The sequence below is a fragment of the Chelonoidis abingdonii genome, chromosome 6, assembly GCF_003597395.2.
Source record: "Chelonoidis abingdonii isolate Lonesome George chromosome 6, CheloAbing_2.0, whole genome shotgun sequence".
NCBI classification, from domain to species: Eukaryota; Metazoa; Chordata; order Testudines; family Testudinidae; genus Chelonoidis; species Chelonoidis abingdonii.
Window position 1 is genome coordinate 101,645,471 of NC_133774.1, and position 21,945 is coordinate 101,667,415.

The 21,945-nt window shown below is 40.4% G+C and overlaps 1 protein-coding gene across 1 annotated transcript; it reads right to left on the minus strand.

The window, feature by feature from the left end:
- Positions 1 to 41: 41 nt before the first annotated feature.
- On the minus strand, positions 42 to 21,919 carry RFK (riboflavin kinase). The gene is made up of 4 exons (XM_032774963.2): positions 21,112 to 21,919; positions 14,674 to 14,825; positions 10,648 to 10,750; positions 42 to 3,555 (listed from the first exon to the last, which is right to left on the minus strand). The coding sequence occupies exons 1-4, from the start codon at positions 21,452 to 21,454 to the stop codon at positions 3,425 to 3,427; spliced, it is 729 nt and encodes a 242-aa protein (XP_032630854.1). The 5' UTR covers positions 21,455 to 21,919; the 3' UTR covers positions 42 to 3,424.
- Between the last annotated feature and the right edge of the window lie 26 nt (positions 21,920 to 21,945).

Below are 21,945 nucleotides of genomic sequence, written 5' to 3' on the forward strand. Positions count from 1 at the left end.
TAAACAATTGTTAATTATTAACTTAAGTCAGGCAGAAAGAATCAAGCAAAGTTATTGCACTTTATTCAACATCTGCTAAAAATGTACACATTTTGCACTAAACTAACAATACCAGTTTTATCCTACCTAAAAGCTACTGTTCAGTTTTTTTCCTTTTGAAAAAAAAAATGTATATTGACTGGTCCCTAGACTAGACATACATTTATTCAAAGGTAGCAGTAGATTTCAAAAAGACACAACTTGTATTTGGCCCAAAACGTAAACTGTGAGAAAAAAGTTTTTTAGAATTTTAAAAGAACCATCAAAATACATTTTTAAAAAGCCATTTCCCTTGCAATGTTTGTAACCCAACTATTGCAGCACTGGGAAATTGAAAGTGAAAACCACCAAACAAAGTTTTCATTGAAGAAGCTGAAAGAAAGGCAAGTAAACAAGCAGCATAAATAGTGAACAGTTGACAATGTTTTCAGAACATGCCGAACAATATGTAAAAATGTATACCAAGCAAGACTTTTCATTCTAAAACATGAGACAAACAGGAATAACTGTTATCCAGCTACAGTTTTGTTTTTTTTCCCCTCAAGTTAGCTCAGATGTAACAGCAGAATAAGCAAATACAAGATTTTACTTTTACACTAGTATATAGTACAAAAATATAACTGTTCATAAAGCTTCTGTTGTACTAAGTTGTAACAAACTTAAATAACTGATATCCAGCAAGTACATAAGGGCAGAGAGATACTCTGAGACACGTTTTTGCTCTCATACACCAACCTCAACACTACTCTGTATGAACCAGCTCACTATAACTATGCTTCTGTCTCACTTTCGGTTGTCTTAAATTATTAGCAGTTCAAGTTCTCTCTGCTCAGTGCCATGGTTATACATTGTGAAATGACTCTTGGACATTAGTGTTCATTACTGATTATGAACAATTGTACTCAAATATCTTAAGGCACCTTTATTTCCTAAAATGGTATACAATTCCTCAACTGACACATGAAATCATTGGCAAAAAGTTCATAAATGCCACAATAGTTTAGTTTTAAAACCCTAAATTAACAGATTTACTTTTCAATACGGCCCCTTTTTCTTAATAGTATATATAACTGCTACTTTGTTCCCCCAATAGAGAAAGGGGGAATGTGAAGTATCAGAATTCACTGGACATCTTCATGCAAGAAAATCCTCCCTCCCATCCCTAGCAATTACCCTTCCTTTCAACTTACAAGTCTGAATTGTTGTGCAGAGTGTAAAAAGACATCTTACAGAGTCATATAGTAAAATGCCACTCACATTAACCATTCTTTTTAAACTGTATTTTCTACCGCATATGACTGAGTTTTCTCCCAACTTTGAACAGAAGACAAATGAGAAATTCTGAAACTTCTTCAGAAAATCCCAGACAGCAGTTATGTCAAGAATTTTCAGTGTACACTCTGAAAAGATAACTAGGACCAGATCAAGTACTATTGCTCTTCTTCCTCAGCTAATCTAGATTCTTTTCTCTCTTTCATATCAACAGGACTGTTAAGTTCCAGTTGCAATATCTCTAATCAGTGATATGCAAATCAAAGAATTCAACTTCATTCTCATGGCAAGATTCTCTCAACTGCTCTGGTCTCTTTACACTGCGTGAGAGAGCCAGAGTAGGACAAAGGAAACCTAGAAGCCTGTATTCGGAGAAGTAAGGATTCCTATCACAGGAACCGAAGACGACAGCTCTAAAGTCTGACTTCTGAGGACCGCATAAGCCCTGAAATGAAAGGCATGCTGGGAGTGGGGTGTGTCAAAGCAGGGTTACAGCACACAGTACTGCAGAGATTCTGGACAACACTGCGGTGTACAGGGCAGTGCTGGGTGACAGTTGTATATTACAGGCCCTCAGCACACTAATGTACGTGAAGCATCATTCTAAGCCCAAGGAGCAGCCCAGGATCAGGAATGCAAAACCGCCAGGTTGAGACTCCAGAATGAATTTGCATGGCTAGTAGTTAGATGGGACAAAATCACATACTTGTAAGAGAAGCAGATTTGATCTGGAATCAGACTAGAAATAAAGAACCCCATTTTTATAGAATCTGCTTGGAGTACAACCACAGTTTAGATAATATAGCATTTGTCTGCATGTTTATGCCTTGTATGGCAAGAGAAACCATAATTAAGTATTTACTTTTTACTGAAATGTTTATACTTTGAATTATCCTTTTCACATAGTGTCCCAAAACCGGCTTTGGTTTCTTTTTCACATAGTGATTGATAGTGTGCTTCAACATCGGCGCCACGCAAGCTGCATTTGGTGCAGGACCCAAAGAAAGGGTAAGACATAGAAGTGGCTTAACTTCCCAGTCCTCAAGTCAACTGGGGTGAGTTTTGTCCACAGAGATAGCAGTCTCAGTGTTGCTCTGAGTTATGTCCAGCTGCAGCAGCCCCTAAAGCACCATTGCAGCAGCTGTCAATAGCCAACACTCAGTTGCTCCGGTCCCCTCTCCCATCCTAGAGGCTACAAGGGCACAGGTCTTGCTATAGTGGCTCCACATCATTTGAGGATCTCTTGCACTAAGGAATGCTTTGAATCGGCTTTGCAATATCAGAGTTACACAAATTTAATTTAGTAACCTAAAATCTAGTTGCTTTAAATTACTTTAAATCTAGTGAGCTGTTATTCCAAAATGAAATCAATCAACCCATAATCTGGCATAATGGGATTTGTGTGTACTGTTTTAAATAAACAGAAGCATCCATTTTAGGATTCAGGCAACCCTTAAAATAGGGAGCATGTCACTAAAATGGAAGACAGTGCAATCATTTTACTCTAGTGATAATCTCCTCAAATAAAATTATAATAAATAATTTCAGTTAATGCCAGTTTCAAGTGTAATATATGCCTACTAAAATATATCAAAAATATAATCTCTACAGTATGCTAATTCTTCCTATCAGCGTTTTCCACATCACAGACAAACTTGTAGCATGATCACTATTGGTATTTTCTAAATTAGCAGCGGAAATCCAGATATAAGGAAAATATAAAAACTGAAAGCAGAAATGACTGTCCACTCTAATCTCATCACAAACAAATGCCTTCACATGGTCTTTTATCCGTAGCCAATACGTACACACCATTAATAGACAAAAAAGACACTAGTAACTTTGGTTTTGTGTTTCATATGATCAGACCTGTGAACAATTTAACATAGTGAATCACAATGTTGATTTTTAAGAAAACAACATTACTTTCTACTCCCTTGCATGACAGATTTAATAATACATTAGTTCAAAGAAGCCTAACACAGCTGTACTGTTTTACTGTGTTTTGTTCACCCATAGATTTCACTTAACTAACCAGATAAAACAGCTGAATACTAATGAGAGCAGACCAAAGACAAGAGTACAATACAAATAAGTGTACAAATGACCTCGTTTAATGGCCATTTATTAGTTTGCTTTCTGACATGTGGAAGAAGTTGTCTTCTTTGAGTTTCAGATGTTCTGGCAAGTCCAGTTTTCTATTAGCCTCTTCAATGTCATCTTGAATTGCTGAAATAAGTGCATCTGCAAAAGGAAAGTTGACAATTTATATTTAAAAAAAAATTAAGACTAAATACTAAACCATACAATATTGAGAGTGTGCATGTGACCCACAAAAACCACACTGCTACCAGTGAACAGCTCAGGTTCAGCAACAATGTTCTTTTTAGAGCTGCGCAGAGGATGGAAAGCCCATATCACAAAGGATTTTGAGATTTGGCCTTGTTACTATTCAGAAAACCCAACATTTTCATAATTTCCCATGAAAGTTCCCAAAAAGTGCCATTTCAGATCAAAACATTTTGATTTTGACTATTTTATTCTAATAGAAAAAAAATGGGAAAGTTCTAAAACAAAAAATGTTGAAATGGAATGTTATCAGCATGGTTGGAACTCTCGCTTCTCCCCCTTTTTCCTCAAATAAAATTTCCACAAAATGAACAGAGTTTCGTAAAATGTTTCATTTTCAGTGGAAATGCATTCTCAAATGAAAAATGGTCCCACCTAAGTTTTTCCAACCAGTGGTAAATATTCATTTCTTAGTTAGAATTTTAAACCTACTCTTTTTAAACTGAAAGAGAAAAGTATAGACTTACTGCATCTTTCATTAGAAGCGTGTTGAATTCTTTACACTAGATTTTTTTTGAAGCTATGTTTTACTGTAGATGTAAGATTCAGGGCCAAACGGGGGGGGAGGGGGGGAGAGGAAGGGGGCTATTTGGCCTGGGCCTCAAGCTCAAAGGGGGCCTCATATTTTGTTAATTTTTTGGCATTTGATAAGTTTTGCAAATTATTTTTATGCGCATCCCTATTGGACCAAAATGTGATACACTCGCTCAGCTTAGAGCTGCAACTTTAAGCAAATAAGAGATGTGATTTGGTAAAAAACTAATTTTTTTTTTAATCTGTAGATTTTGTCATATAAAAGTTTATTTAATATTATGAACATTTTATAAAATATATCAGTTCTGATGGCACAAGATTAGACCATGATGAATGTGTCCCCTCAAATCAGCTGATTATATAAACAAACCACTACTAGTGGCTGCTGCTAGATCAAGTGTTGAAAAGTAGAGAACTGTTACATTTCAGTGTCTTTACAGTTTTACATCTAGTTGACTAAGGAGAATATATATATAGGTGTCATCTCTTTATCTTCAGCTCAGCCTCTTATATTATACCTTGCGTGCTTGAGATTTGATTCAGTGATAAGGATAATAACCTGTGTCTGTTTCATTTTGTGTTCTTAATTAGTATTCTTTCATTTTGTCTTTTCATAGAATATCAGGGTTGGAAAGGACCACAGGGGGTCATCTAGTCCAACCACCTGCTCAAAGCAGGACCAATCCCCAACTAAATCATCCCAGCCAGGGCTTTGTCAAGCCTGACCTTAAAAACCTCTAGGGAAGGAGATTCCACCACCTCCCTAGGTAACTCATTCCAGCCCTAGTGAAAGTTTTTCCTAATATCCAACCTAAACCTCCCCCACTGCAACTTGAGACCATTACTCCTTATTCTGTCATCTGGTACCACTGAGAACAGTCTAGATCCATGCTCTTTGGAACCTCCCTTCAGGTATTTGAAAGCAGCTACCAAATCCCAGTTTCCTCAGCCTCTTCTCGTAAGTCATGTGCTCCAGCCCCATAATTTTTGTTGCCCTCCGCTGAACTCTTTCCAATTTTTCCAAATCCTCCTCGTAGTGTGGGGCCCAAAATTGGACGCAGTACTCCAGATGAGACCTCACCAATGCCGAATAGTGGGGAATGATCACGTCCCTCGAACTGCTGGAAATGCCCCTACTTATATAGCTCAAAATGCCATTAGCCTTCTCGGCAACAAGGGCAACTGTTGACTCATATCCAGCTTCTTGTCCACCGTAACCCCAAGGTCTTTTTCTTTACAACTGCTGCCTAGCCATTTGGTCCCTAGTCTGTAGTAGTGCATGGGATTCTTCTGTCCTAAGTGCAGGACTCTGCGCTTGTCCTTGTTGAACCTCAACAGATTTATTTCGGCCCGATCCTCTAATTTGTCTAGGTCCCTCTGTATCCTATCTACCACTCCTCCCAGTGTAGTGTCATCTGCAAACTTGCTGAGGGTGCAGTCTACGCCATCCTCCAGATCACTGATGATTTCAGCATTTGTGTACCATTCAGAATTTGTGTACATTTTTACAGTAGAAGATTTCAAGTGTAAATAAGCTACTTATTTACAGCAGAATATTTCAAGTGTGGATAGGCTACATATTGACCAGATCACTATGAATAGGATATCTGAAAAGTGGTGCAAGCCAAGAGATGGCAAAAACAACTGAGTAAAGCGGAAGCTAAGAGCTCAAAGCCAATAACTTCATTTCTCAAACCTCTGGAAAACACACCTTACCCAACAAACAATACTACAAACAATGAAAATTCTGCAACTGCAACAGGTGATATTTTCAATGCCAGTACCTGATCATGAGGACAATACTCAAGGAGGAGATGTGCCAACAGTAACAGATGCAGCAGAAGATCCTGTGTACGATTAAGAAACTCAGCAGCAACAGAAAGATGTAGATCTTACACAGCAAGAGCCATTCCTGAGTACTACAAGTTTGACTCTGACACTGGAATTATTGCAATGCTGCCCAAATGCAATCTTTTCTTCAAATTAGTTGTTTTGAAACCGCAAGTAACATTCCATGAGATACTAATAATCGTGCTTTCCCTACTCGTTTGCTGACAAACACTCTTCCAAATGGCGAGACCTGCACAAGAGACTGGTTATGATAGAGTACAGAAAAACAATCTCTATACTGTGCACCCTGTTTCATTTTGACCAAAAGTCCTGCAAATGCATCAGTTCTCTCTGATCAATCAGGATGGAGCATAAACGGAGGTTGGAGGACACTGAAAGACTGAATACCATCACATGAGAATTCAACGTCACACGAAGAAAACTATGTTGCATGGAAATCAGCCAGTAGGGCAGCAACAGCTGAGAATTTACTCTTGACTGAACTCTCTACAGAAAACTAATAACTGGAAAAAACTTCTTGAGTGCATCCTGAATGTCATCCTTTTTCTTTCTGAGAGGGGATAGGCTCTCTTTGGTTCCAGTCAATGTACTGGTGATCATGCAAACAGAAACTTTCTAGGCACAGATGAGCTCCTCAGCAAATACAACCCACTTTTAATCAAAGCACGTTAAACGTGTTCGAGAATCACAAGAAAATCAAAAGCGCACACAAGTCTATTATCTCTCCAAATTCATACAAAACAAGTTTATGGGGCTATGCGGGTTATTCATACAAACAATTCTTGATGAGATTCGAAATGCCAAGTATTTTTAAATCGTTGATGCCATTCCAAATTGTTCTCACAAGGAACTGACTGCTATGGTTATTTGATATGTAAAGATTGTAGACAGCTCAAAATTTTTAACTGAAGAAAGGTTTATTTTGTTTGATAATTTCATGAGAAAATCTGGAAAAGACATTGCAAGGAGGCAATTACTTTGGAACTGTTCAGCAAATCTATAATCTCAGTAGCCGTCCACAAAGGCGGGAAATTCTGAAGCAATATCTTCCTGTTTCACTGCATGGAATGTCCAAAACTAGATGGTCTGCATGGACTGATGGTGTTCAACCACTTGTGCAGCATTTGAATTCAGTGATAAAGGGTTTAAATGAGCTTGAATCTCTCAACTTCACTGCACAGGCTCGAACTGAACTTCAGTCTATTCAGAAGCACATGTCCAAATTTGAATGCATTCTGATGTCATCTCTGTTGATGAAGCTACTTACGATGATCCACCAAACTAATCTGGTAACTAAAGCAAACAATGCTACACTTGCTGTTGAGAGGGATAACACTGAAAGTCTTATCAATGAACAATGGGATGAGATCCTGAATGAGTCCAAATTAGTAGCATAGAATATTAGCATTTCATCTGAGTTTTCCACCAATCACAACTTACCTACTGAATCCGATGCCGAGCAGCATGATAGGGTCAGTGTCTTCCTTGTCATCATTGACTCTATTCAAATCAGGTCTTGTACATCAATTTGAGTCACTACGACTAATTTGTACCCTTTTGGGGTTTCTTTGGCAGCTCAACAGACTGACTAATGAAGATCTACTTTCTACAGCTGAACAATTTCAGCAACAGTAAAACAAAGAAATTTCATAAGATCTCAGTGATAAGGTCATCTTCCTCAACCGAATATATCCCATGAACTTTAAATTGGATTGCAAGCCAAAGGAATTGCTTCAAGCAATACTCTAACTTGGACTCTCTGAGGTATTTCCTAATATCACAACTGGACTGCACATTTTTGTCAGTTTGCCTGCATCAGTGGCTTCAGGTCAACGCACCTTCAACATGTTGAAGCAGGTAAAGTAATATTACCGTTCAACTATGGAACAAGAGCGTTTGAATAGGCTCACCATGCTTAATATCAATTGTTACATTGCACAAAAGCTAGATTTTTTTCCTCAATAATTAGTGCATTTGCACAGAAAAATACTAGAAGAGCATTTGTTAAATAAAAAAATATTCAAATTATGTCTCACTTTTTTTGGTACCTTATATTGTTTTCATGTGATGTTATATTTTATTTTTATTATGGTTAGGGACCTCAAAAGCTGGAAGTGGCTCAGGCCTCTCTGGACCTCTGAGAGGGCCTGGTAAGATTAGTAGCATTAATCAAAGGAAATAATATTAATATTAACAAGCACTAATGGTTATTTTAAAAAGGTACGAAGTTTGAAAGGACAAAGTTGAAATTTAGTCAATTTCAGATGAGTGAAAGGTACTTTCAAACCCTCCATCTGTCCACAAACCACCTGCCAGTTTCAGCTTTAAAGCCACTTTAATAACAGCTTCTTCCTCCCCTTTAGCGTGCATCCCTCACACCTTTTGGGGGTAAATCGCTGACTATAAAGGAAGACATTGAGACACACTGTGCTTATAAGTGCATAAAGTATAGCTGAGAGAAGTATTTTCCCTCAACTCTCATAGCTATACTAATATAAGGTATTACTAAATAGTAAATACCAGTTTTACAGAACGATTAACTATGTTGCTAATGAGATATTCACTACCAAACCTAAGTTTACCAAAACAGAATGTACTTTTTGCTTCCATTAACGTAATACTTGGTCTTCTATGAAGTAGTTTTATATAGCCTCATCCCACTTCTAATCAATTTGATAGAATATACAGATTCTTTTAAGTGGGCATCCAGTACTGCTACTGCATTTACCAGTAAGCTAATGGAAAGTACCATCTGACTTGTTTAACAATGAAAAAAATATAATTACAAAAACATTTAAAGCTGCACATCAATAAAGTATTGATGCAAAAAAACATTTTTTTTAAAAGAAGGGGATTTACTGGCATAAGACTTATAAAGACTAGGAAAAATGTTTCAAGTAGCAGTTCTGTAAGGCAACTTGATGCTTTACTGTACCAGTCATAGGCAAGTCAAGTTTCTTTCCTCCAAACATCAGAGATTCCCACTGTTTGAGATTTAAAAAAGGTAGGTTGCCCTCTACACAAGCTAAGATGCAGACTGTAGTGAGAAACAGCCAGGTAGAAATCACAAGAGGCAGATGTTGAGTGAGCATTAACAGTTACATTGTCAGAAGAAAGTGAATGCCAAAGACTAGCCAGCCAGGCATCCAGTCACCCTTAACGTACATTGGAGCAGAGAGATTACAACATTCCCTAACGAGAACATTAATTAAAATTTCAAGTATTTGGATGTATGTTAAAGATACCACTTTCTCCTTCTTACAGGGTGTGCCCTTTTCTTGTTTCATTACAATGAAAAAGGACTTCATGAAGGTGCTTTTTGTCCCCCTTCCCCCCCCCCTTTTTTTTTTAAAGTGCCTTACAATAAAATCTTGTTTTTCCAGGGTTTTTCCTAAAAGTTTCTTTGGAGGATCCAATGAAGTTGGGTCAGAGCGGTCTCCGCTCTTAACTGGGCACATGGTAGTACGAATCTTTAACAAAGATCTTGACTTCTCTTTGCTGAGCATTGGAGTCAAATGCGTGGTAAAAGAAACCGAATAAAAAAATCCTTTCCTCTGTCATTTTTAACATTTCATTTTTTTGGTACATGTAAAGGCTTAATCTGAAAACAATGAGCATCTGGAAACAGTGCTGCATTATTGTCTTTAAAGTAATTACCAAAACTCGGATCCTCTATGGATTTCTGCACTAAAAGGAACAGAGTTTTCCAAGCCAGAAGGGACTAAAAAAAACAGCAGTATAACACCCTATCATTTCTGTATCAATCCCATAACTCTGATTCATAAAGACACCCTATTATGTACATAATCTGGACAGGTTTACACAATCTGGCACAAGACATATCTAACGGGTGTTGAGAATAACTACTTCCAAAGCTTTTACTTCAGATACTGTGCACCACCGATAACAGGAAGAACAATTAGTAAAAAGCCCCTGCTGAAAAGACACCAAAGTGAGAGATCACCATTACTTCCACTGCACTCTAAAGAGGAGTAAAACTGAAATGTGAAGCCTCTCCATTTGTTAGAAGAAGCAATCACACAAAGGGTTGGAATCTACCACCTGATGATATATCAGATTTGCAACTCCCACAACATAGGAGGTTCCACGGCAAGTTCTATATTGAAGAGTCAGACCAAAGAATGAGAATTCTGTTTGGACTGCCACTTTTGAATAATCAATTTAGATTGTGTGAAGGAGCTGTTCTTTAACAGCTCAGATCCAGAGAGAATTCAAGGTTCTGGGAGTGATATCACCATGGTAACCCAAAAAAGAATAATTCAGCCAGGAAACAGATGTGCAAGGTGACGCAGCTTGTAAATATATCTGTTTTCTATATTTCTGAATATTCCTTAATTCTTTTTTTTTTTTTAATATCAAATACTAAAGCCCTTTTTGTTGCATTCAACCTACCATAGCAAGCAAAGACCATATTTATGGTTAGAATGATCCACTTCCAAAAGCAAATTTACGTAATTATCAAAACTGAAAAGGAACACAGGAGGAAAGCAAATCTCTGGTGGCAGTAAACTGCATAAACCATCAATTTCAGGCTCAAAAATCTTCATAAACAAAAACTTTTAGGGAAGTCTTGATACTTACCTAAGGAATCAAAGTTTTTTTCTGGTCTGATGTACCCAATAATGATTATACTGAGAATTTCACCGTAAAAGTCTTCTTTGAATGCGTGGATGATGTGCGTTTCCTAAAGAAAAATAACTGTTCGTTAATGTTTTCTCTGTTTCTAAAGAATTTTAACCCAAGCTACTGTTACCATCTACAAAGAGGAAAAATACCTGTTTTATCCCTGCCCCACATCTTAAAGTTCAGTAACTTAACATTTACCTGACAGAAAACCGTTAAAGTACAATAAACTGAGCATCTTTGAAACTTCAGTAAGCATGACAAGAGTCTCAACCATTAATTTCATGCTACTATGTCTAAAGAACTACAGCAGGGATAGGCAACCTATGGCACAGGTGTCGAAGGTGGCAGGCGAGCTCATTTTCAGCGGCACTCACAATGCCTGGGTCCTGGCCACTGGTCTGGGGGTGGGCTCTGCATTTTAATTTAATTTTAAATGAAGCTTCTTAAACATTTTAAAAACCTTATTTACTTTACATACAAAAATAGTTTAGTTATATATTATAGACTTAGAGAACGAGACCTTCTAAAAACGTTAAAATGTATTACTGGCACACGAAACCTTAAATCAGAGTGAATAAATGAAGACTCGGCACACCACTTCTGAAAGGCTGCCAACCCCTGATCTATGTTATAGTCTACATGCTCACGTACATTTGAGCAATGCCCAAGTTTTTTTAATATGAGTTTTGTACTCAATGTATCAGAGGGCAGAAAATGGCTGAGAATCACTTAAGATGTGAGTATATAAATTTAAAAATAAAAAAAAACTCCTGTATAGTTTCTGAATCAACAGCTCCTAAGTCAAATTTAGTCCCATAATCCCTCACCTTTATCCTAAACATAGAATATCTTTAATACATATTAAATTTGAATTTGTTTCCATTTAGATGGCTTAACACAAACAAGAGAGGAAACAAAACATTTTTCTAGTCCTCTTAAATGTATAAGCAAAAACGACAGGTCATTGTGGCACCTTAGAGACTAACAAATTTATATGGGCATAAGCTTTCATGGGCTAAAACTGACTTCATCAGATGCATGGAGTAGAAAATACGGTAGGGTGGGTATAAATACACAGCACATGAAAAGATGGGAGTTGCCTTACCAAGTTTGGGGAGAGGGGGGATGGGCAGTGCTAAAGAGCCAATTAAATTAAGGTGAAAGTGGCCTATTCTCAACAGTTGACAAGAAGAGGTGAATATCAAGAGAGGGAAAAATCACATTTGTAGTGCTAATGAGGCCAATGAAATCAAGGTGGCCAATTTCAAATAGTTGACAAGAATGTGTGAGTAGCAGTAGAGGGAAATTATTTTTTGTAGTAACCCATCCACTCCCAGTCTTTATTCAGGCCTAGTTTGATGGTATCCAGTTTGCAAATTAATTCCAGTTCTGCAGTTTCTTGTTGGAGTCTGTTTTTGAAGGTTTTTTTGCTGAAGAATTGCCACTTTAAAGTCTGTTATTGAGTGTCCAGGGAGACTGAAGTGCTTTCCTACTGGTTTTTGAATGTTACAATTCTTGGTCTGATTTGTGCCCATTTATTCTTTTGTGTAGAGACTGTGTAGTCTGGCCAATGTACATGGCAGAGGAGGGGATTTTAGCCCATGAAAGCTTGTGCCCAAATAAATTTGTTAGTCTCTAAGGTGCCACAAGGGCTCCTCATTGTTTTTGCTGATACAGACTAACAGGGCTAACACTCCGAAATCTTAAATGCATCGAGTACCTCATGATACTGTTAGTATGTATGACTGAATTTAATGCTTCTTGAATCAAAGAAGCACATGCAATTAAATGAGGAGCTAGCTGAACTAGCTAACAAGCATGACAATTTGAACAAAGCACTTCATTTCTCAAGCAAAATCCTCATTTAGTTATGTCACTAATCGGCATTTAATCGACACACACTAAATCCATTGTCCAAATCTAATTAAAGGAAATGTATAGCTAAGCGTCATCATAAGACATGCCAGATACAAATGACCCATAAGCGCCTCAAGTACCTTCATGTACATGCTAATCAGAAGAGATAAAACTGAAGTGACTGGGTCACAGATATTCTGCACAAATTTCCATTCCTACTGAAGTTAATTTAGAAGATTATTATGGGTAAGAGTTTGAAATTTCACAAACTGCAGCAGCTACAGTGTTTTAGCATGTGAAGCTATCTGTACTAGCAACAAATGGATTCAACAATTATATTTGTCTTTGCTTACCAAATATAGTTTTATTTCAAGTTATTCTTACACTCCGCATACTCCTGCAAGTGTACTATACAGCTCTACTGTTTTACCTAAAAAAAAACTTTTAAAATACCATTGTTCTTACTGCTGCCTGAAGGTTTTTATTTTTTTTTAAACTGGTTAGTGTGTGACAAATTTCTTAAGGTGTTTTGCTCTTCAAGAGCAGGAATCCTACATTTATGAAATTTTTAAGAATAGGAAAACTACTTATGATTTTGATTTTTTACCATCATTGTCAGGATTCCTACTACTCACCCATTTCATATCAGGTTTCAGGATTCTAATGTAGTAAACTGCCATCTAGCTCTAGATTATTTCCATCTTTGAAATGGTTTCTTGAATTCTGAAGAAATCGTGTATTATTTGAGAAGCAGATTTTAGGAATGCTTTTTGCTTCTTGCACATTTGGGAACTGAATGAAGATTCTAAAGAGAGATGAAAGAGTAGCAGCTAGAATAAAACTTGGGGCAGGGGCTAATGCCTAAATGCCTGTGATTTCAGAATGCTGAAAATCTAACTAGTTTTGCTGGCTCAGGCTAAGGAGCCAGGACCCAAGAGAAAAAAATCCTACACAGAGATGGTATAATTAGAGGGCATGGGACTTTGTTCTTGATAATATTTGAATTCATTTTTAGTTTATTATACTGATTCTGCATAAGAGGCCATAATATAACATACTTTTACCCCGATATAACACAGTCATGGGGAGCTAAAAATCTCTACCGCGTTATAGGTGAAACGCCATAATATGCGGTAGCAGTGGCAGGGCTGCAGCAGTGATTTAAAGAGCCCAGGGCTCCAGCCGCGGGGAGCCCCAGGCCCTTTAAATCGCCAGCAGACCCCCACTGCTGCAGCCCCGGGGTAGTGGCAGCAGGTCTCCTGGGGTGATATAAAGGGCCCTGGGCTCCCCGCAGCAGCTAGAGCACTGCTGCTACCGCACTATATGTGAACCCGTGTTATATCGGGTCGCGTTATAACAGGGTAGAAGTGTATATGGATTCAGTTACTGATCAGAGAACATAATGGAAGAACTATACAAATTATGTAAAGAAATCTATTAAGCTATACTAATTTTTCTTTTATTCTGAAGTGCAGTTATACTCTGAAAAATAACAGATGTCATTAGGTTCTCACTCATTTATCTTATTTCCATGTCTTTTATAATCTAATGTGCTCAATTTACTATTTAAGCTTACGTTTATTTTAACTGGGACCATGACAAGGAGCCTGTAATCAGCATCAGAATTTAGCTAATTTAATTAATGATGCAAGAGGTAAATGGGAACATGTCTTATTCTTCTATGGCTGCATGGACTTTGTCTACTAAGAGACTCTCCTCTCAGTATGTAAATATAAGACAAATGCCACTTTTATGACTGGAAATGTAGTATCTAAATCCCATTCATTCAGTTTATGGAGCAACTTCCGCTCCTCCTACTCAAGCCAGTAGTCTAGTTAGTTTATTACTATGGCTCTCAAACTTTTTTTTTTTTTTTTTTTTTTACTGGTGACCCCTTTCACATAGCAAGCTTCTGAGTGTGACCCCTCCCCTTAAAAATTAAAAACACTTTTTTATATTTAACACCATTATAAATGCTGGAGGCAAAGCCGGGGTTTGGGATAGAGGTTGACAGCTCGCAACCCCCCATGTAATCACCTCATGACCCCCTGAGGGGTTTCAACCCCCAGTTTGAGAAACCCTGGTTTATTACAACCAAAATACCACATAAAGCAGAATTCTTACCACTGATTTCTTTACATTCTTGTAGTATGGGTTCCAGCCTATGCTCAAAACCATTTTATGCACATCTCCATTTCCAACACAGGCCCACCCATAGTATATACCAGTGGAGATATCAGATGGAAAGCTTTCAACGACTTGCTCAGAAAAGTTAGCTGCAAAAAAAAGTGTACATTATATAAATTAAGTGCTCCATAGTACAGTAAACCACTTAAAATGTATTTAAAAAACTCTGCTCATATCATTTGATATTAATGACACAATGCTCCACTTAATACAAGTATAAGCAATAGGAAAAAAACAGCTTCATAGCCAATTAGCACACTGGCTTTGTAAGATATCCAAGATATCATAGAGTTAGCAGATGTATGGAAAACATAGTGCCAAGTTATTGTGTAGAAATGACCTTGTATACATTAACCAACTAGGCTGAATTCAATGCTTTAGCATAATCAGGGAACATGGCCACAGTCTTACTTGCACTACAAAGAGAAGCCAAACTGTAATGAGGTCAGAGTACTGCTGTGTTGAAAGTCACACACACATAAAATAATCATTAAAGTGAAATTAAGGCCACAGGCTTAATTTGTGACCAGATCTATCAATGGTTTGAGTGTATACTGCCTTTCAAAATGGTTAATTAAAAAAAACCCCAGATGCTAAAAGACCAAGAAACAGCATTAAGACTGCACTTATAAAACAAATCACCCAAGCTACTTTAAAGGAATGCTCTCTGACTTCTATAAACAATTTTATTCTCTCCATCTTTTCCATCTCTGAAGATCTCTTAATAAAGAGGTGTCAACACTCATTTAGGCTGATTGTATTACAGTCTGCAGTGGTGCATTACTCAAGCCTGCCTCAGAGGCTACATCTACACTACCCGCCGTATCGGCGGGTTACAATCGATTGCTCGGGGTTTGCTAGTCAGGGTATAAGTCTATATCATATCAGTGTAATTGAGTTACTAAAGAGCAGTGTTTGCTAAGTATACAGGCCTACCAACCATGAGAATAAACTTTTAAATATTTTGCAAGGAATATTTGCAAAGGTAATTTGAAAGAGCCACTAGCAATGTGTTTTAATTTGTTCCCCTCCACTTGACATCCACCTTGGATCGCATATGGGTGGGGAGTAAGGAGTGGAGGAAGAAGAAACTGTCTAGAGAATGTCTTGGTTTCAGCCCTCAGTCAAAGCTAAGCACACCCCATTAGATACACCATCCTCCACAGTGACAGCTTTATTGGTCATAACCCAGAAGTCCTTCCCTCTTAGAACAAAAATTCTCCCCTGTGACAACCAATATGGAAGGCAGCACTTACAATGTTGCAGATTCAAACCTGGCCCTGCACATCTCCTTCAGGCTGTTCCCCAGGTCCAACCCCAAATAAGTCCTTGGATTATGGACCCAAGATGTTCACCAGCCAGTCTGGCCAAGTGAGCTGAACTAGGGTTGTCCGTTTTGTGGTCTGTTCCTGGTATCCATCATAGCCCCATTCGCTGCGGTCCCTGCCTCTCTTTCTCCAGTCTGATAATCAGACCATCTGGATTCAGAAGGATGTCATAGGAAAGAGTGGGCTCTTCTGTGAGGAGTTGGACCAGGCATTTGCCACTGAAGGAGTATTTAGATGCAGAGGGTACATTGCCTACCTGCCATTTCAATCTTTGCCCTCACAAATACAGCTGCTTCAGGTGCCTGATATGCTCCCTACACTGCACATCAGTGTGGCAGACACTCACTTCTGCCAGACTCTTCCACATAATCTTAATGCTGGATATTTCTGGAGCTCTTGTTAAAATGATGGTCCTGAGTGTACTCGCACCAGAAGTTAACTAGAACCTCAGTGTGCAACTCGGGCCAGCTAGTGGCATGCTGGAGGTAGGCCATCTTCTATGCTGTTTGGCAGAGCTAATCTGAGCTTTGCAAAAACTGGAGCAGGCCATGTGTAAAATGAGGATTAATACCATAGTGCAGCGATGTGAACTGCCAGTAGCTTCTCATGCATAGAGGGAAAGTAGTAGGAAGTAAGCAGGTAGAAGGGCCAGAATATACAGCTATAGAGAATTGTGAGAATGGTAGGGGAGGACTACCTAGCTCAAAGCCAGGTACCCATGCCTTTGCTACCTTCACATGGCAAAGTGGGTAAGTCACAGATCAATGTACAGCCTGTCTCATACCCCAGTGGAGTAAGCCAACTCCAGACAAGTCTAAAGGCTTTGAGTGTGGATGAGAGAGGATTTGGGCCAATACTACACAGGACGACATACAGAAAAACTGCAGTGTAGACATGCCATTAAAGAAGTTCAAATTTTATGCTTTACTACCTGGTCTGAGATATGAATTCAGGACTTCATAGACTTCCTTCACTACACTCCCTGATATCAGTGGGAGATCTGGATAGAAATCAAGATCAAGTGTATTTATTCCTTACTTTATTGTCACAATCAACATCACTCAGGGCTTGTCCACACAAAGTTGATTGGTTTAAATTAAATCGGTCCAGTTAAACCAGTGCAACATGAAACTGATATGAAAGTCAGGGCAAAAACTGGTAGCAGTTAGTTTAGATTACATCTAATTTTTATAGACCCAAGCTAAAACTGAAAAGCCAAGTTTCAACTGACATAAGAGTGGCCATATACTTGCACCATTGGTTTAAAAATCACTCTTTTATTTATAGCAGTACAACTTTGCTTAAAGACCAAGGCTTGGCAAAAAATATATACTCCCCTTTAGGCCAACCCTACTTCTGTCCTGTTTCTTTTCCTTCCTTTATTATTCTCCCTCTTCCAGGTTCCTCCCTTTATGTTTCCTTTTTTGCAGCGACTCCCAATTCCTACTCCCTGTTCTAGACTAAGGGCTTGTCTACACTTACTGGGGGATCGACAAGTGGCGATTGATGCAAAGGCAGTCGATTCAGACCTGCTAAATTGACCGCAGATCGTTCTCCCGTTGACTCCTGTACTCCACCAGATCAAGACGAGTAAGGGGAGTCGACGGGAGAGCGTCTCCTGTTGACACTGCATAATGTGGATCCCACGGTAAACAGATCTAAGCTATGTCAATTTGAGTTACACTATTCATGTAACTCAAGTTGCATAGCTTAGATAGAATTTCTCCTGTAGCCTAGGCAAGGCCTAAGATACGACAGCTTTGTAGAGAAGCTTAACAAAAGCCTATCCTCACTACACGTAACTGAAATGCAAATGGCCACTCAAATTTCAGTATCTTGCTAATCTGATAACCAGAATATGAAACTAATCAGAATAATTTTTGTTCATGGTTAATTTCTATTTCCATTGTGTATTTCACTCCATTTGTTCAATGTAAACAGCACAAATTAATAAACTGAATGATTTTAACCTGACAAGATATTCAGTGTACAGCTTAATATTTTAAAGAGACAGGCTGAAACATTTACCAGAATGCTTCTGTGAAACTGCTTTTGGTATTTTTAGCATTATGTCCTGAAGTCTGTGCTTTAGAAGTGACATGGATATATGGTAAAGCACACAGTTGTTATTCTTGGCTAAATGAACTTGACTGATTTCTGTGATGCAAATTTTTTAGTTACTGATTGAGACTAAAACATCAATGTAATGTTTTCAAAACACGCAAGTATTGTTGGTTTATACAGGCGCATCAGCTGAACACTGTGATAGCCTTTTAGTAAGTTTAGGAAAGCATAAAGCATTCTTTCAAGACCAATAAGTCACCAAATGAAATAATGTTTATGGTGCTTAGTTTAAAGGACTTCCTAGTTTTATGTTACAAAACAAAATGACTCCCCCCCCCCCCCATACAGGAAAGATCTTACCAGCCCTAAAGCTCAGCAATGGTACAGAGACCCAGAAACTAAGGGCATGTCTACACTATGGGCACAACATCAGCACAGCTGCAGCTACGTGAGTATAGTGTAGATGTTTCCTACATCAGTGGAAAGAGTTTTTCCACTGATGTAGGTAAATTCATCACCCAGAGCAGCTGTAGCTAGGTCGATGGAAGAATTCGATGCCTGGGGTTAGGTCAGCTTAACTGCAGCACTCAGGGTGTGAATTTTTCACACCCCTGAGCAACATAGCTAAGTTGATCTAAATTTTAAGTGCAGACCATGGCTAGATCAGGCAAGCTATCACTGATAACTGTAAAACTCCAACTCATCAAAGTGTTACAAATGAAGAGGCACTGTCCAGCGCTCTGCTTTATGTTTCCACACTAAAAAGAGATTAGGCAGCTTCCTTTTACCTGTATCTAGTGATACACATAGTAGTGTTGCATTTCTCCAATTCTAGTTTTGCTTTCACAACACATATGTTTTTCTTCTTGACAAGCTAATTCCATTAGCTTGTTACTGGGAAGTTAACTTTTCTTTATCACAAAAAAGGGAGGTAACCACAAAATAAAAGCATCTCCCAAGTTGAACAAACAGAACAGGGCTCCACAGAAGATGTCTATTTTTAATCCCTCACTATACATCTGAGTGTATGTGGGGGAGGTGGTTGGGGGGGGGGTTAGAACACATGGGGAACCCTTGTTTAGGTAAGAAACTTTCTCTGCCCCCAGGAATCCTCTGTATCACAGTCAAAGTGAGGGGTAGCTGGGGTAAATTCCAAGTTCCATTTAAATCAAATACCACCATGATTTCATCCCAGCTTTCTGAGCAAGCTATTTTGCAACTACACACATGCACTCATCCCAATCTCTAAAGAAAACTCCTCCCCTCCATCCCACAAATCCTGTAACTAGGACAACACTTTTTAAAAAGCAAGCTATCATGCCCAGTAATTGCTACTAATTTGACATTTTAAAGGGGGCATTTTGGATGCAAACCTGTCACCAATTTGTGCGGGTACCTAATCATAGCATTAAGCTGGCATGGTAGTAGGGATCATAGAAAATAATAAAACTATGCTCTTGACTGAATCACAGATCTTCTATGGAAAACCCTAATCAACTCTAAGAAACTAGCCTATTGCCAAAAAATGGTTAAAAAATGACCCCATTAAAGTGATACTCAGAACAGTTTAATTGCTAACATTAATTAAATAATCCCTTTTCATCATATTAACAGAAAGCATGATTGACCTTGCCTACATAAAGGAATTTTTGTAGAACTTTCTATGGCTGTCAAGCCTGGTTCAGTTTCTCCAGTATTCACAACACAAGACGCTTAGGGCATGGCTACACTTGAAATTTCAAAGCGCTGCCGCGGCAGCACTTTGAAGTGCAAGTGTGGTCCCAGCGCCAGCGCTGGGAGAGAGCTCTCCCAGCACTGCACATACTCCACATCCTCTACGGGTGTAGCTTGTAGTTACGGCACTGTTTACACTGAGGCTTTACAGCGCTGTATCTTGCAGCGCTCAGGGGGGTGTTTTTTTCAAACCCCTGAGCGCGAAACTTGCAGCGCTGTAAAGCGCCAGTGTAGCCATGGCCTTAGTGTCCAAACACTATTTGTGATCAGCACTGGAAGTAATAATATCTAATTCTGTTTAAGGCACATTTAATCAACACAGAAATTAAAAATTGGTGGCATGTCTACGCCAGCTCTCCCAATGTTCCTAACACAAGTGGAGCTAATCAATGTTAGTAACGGTGGGAAATAGTTGCACGCTTTCCCCACGGTAGGCTGTAGACAGGCTGCCTCAGTTCACTCTAAACATAAACAAGGAGAGTGTTCAGCACCGGTTCAGAAGAAGTGGTGCTGTAGTGACTTTGTGTGTTATTCAAGCCAAGTCAACGTTACAGCTTTTGACAAGATAGTCAATGTCAGCTGGGGTGGAATTTGTGTGTGTGCAACATTTCTATACCAGCAGACCTAGAACAGATGCAGGTATATCAGTATAAAAACTCTTCCGCTGAAAGAGCTTATTCAGCGCAGAGTATATGCTAAATGCACTTTCTGACAGCATAAGCGGTCTCTAACCTAGGCAGTTTGCGGGTATAGCTACACCGACAACATTCGCCTGCTGCTAAAGCGAGGATGTTGGGGCTGGGGAGGAGATGGTATTTTCAAGCAAGGCCCTTTGTGCACTGCTCCTGCTTGGCCCTGGGTTTACCCACCCACTCCGCAGGGAGGCCCCCAGACCTCAAGCGAACTACCTAGCTCCTGAGCCACCCCAGAGGCCCTGCCCCAACGGCGCGCAGCGCCCTCTGGCCCGGCCCGGCGCAGCCCTTTCCGGGTCACGCGCTGAGAGAAGCAATTCGCTTCCGGCTACTCACAGGGCCGGCGGCAGAAAAGCCCTGGCCGGCCGGCCACCCACAGGGCAACTAGCAAGCGCGGCCGGCGACCCCGTGCTGCAATATCAGTGACGTCAGGGTTACTGCCCCTCCGCAACCGTCGCACACGGGTCCCCCCTCCCCCAAGCGGGGTCTCGGCGCCCCCATGCCCCGCGGGGAGGGGGGGTTTACAGCTCGGCGCGAGTCCCTAACACCCGACTCACCGGTGGGGATGCCCAGCTCCTTGGAGCCTCTGCCGAAGCCCCTCACCACCTCTCCCCGGCAGAAATAGGGCAGGTGCCTCATGGCCGCGGCAGAAGCAGCCCGGCCGCCGGCGCAGGGTCGATGGGAGCGAGGGCGGCTAGCTCGCGAACCGACCCCAACGGCCACCAGCAGCGACGGTTCCCGCGCGGGCCCCTCCTGAGCGCTGCTACTCTTTCGCCGCGCGAGGAGGGCTGCTGTGCAGTCGACTAGCCGGCTTTGAATTCCCAGACGCCGGTGCGGAAGGGATGGGCAGGGGGCGGGCGCGAGCCGCGACCTACTGGAAAGTTCTAGTTTCTCCGCCATCGAATCTTCCGGATTCCCCTGTGAATAGACTTGCCCAGCCGCGCACACTCGTTACGCCGCACACAACCCTCCCCCCGGTGAGCGTGCCGGGTGCCTTCTGCCTCACTGTCAGCAAGGAGGGAAAGGGCCTCGCGCCAGCCTGGGGGAAGGGCCCTGCGCTAGCCCCGGAGCCCTTGTCCGCCTCCTGCTCTTCTCCCGCCGCCTCTCCCCTGAGCGGGCTACGCCGAGCACCTCGTCCCTTCTCCCCAGAAGCAGGCAGCGACCTACCCGCGGGCCTCGGCCGCGGCGTTCAGCTGGCTCTCGGGAGCGCGGAGGCGCCGAAGGAAAGGGGGGCGGATAATTACATCTCCCCATAGGCGTGCGCACGGGGTGTGCCCAGGCGGTCCCTAATCATGCCTCAGCTCCGTCTGGGAAGGCGCTAAGGCTGCTTCCCACCTGGCTCGGAGGAGGGAGGAGGTGGCTGCTGCTTAGCCCCCCCCCCGAGATCAGCT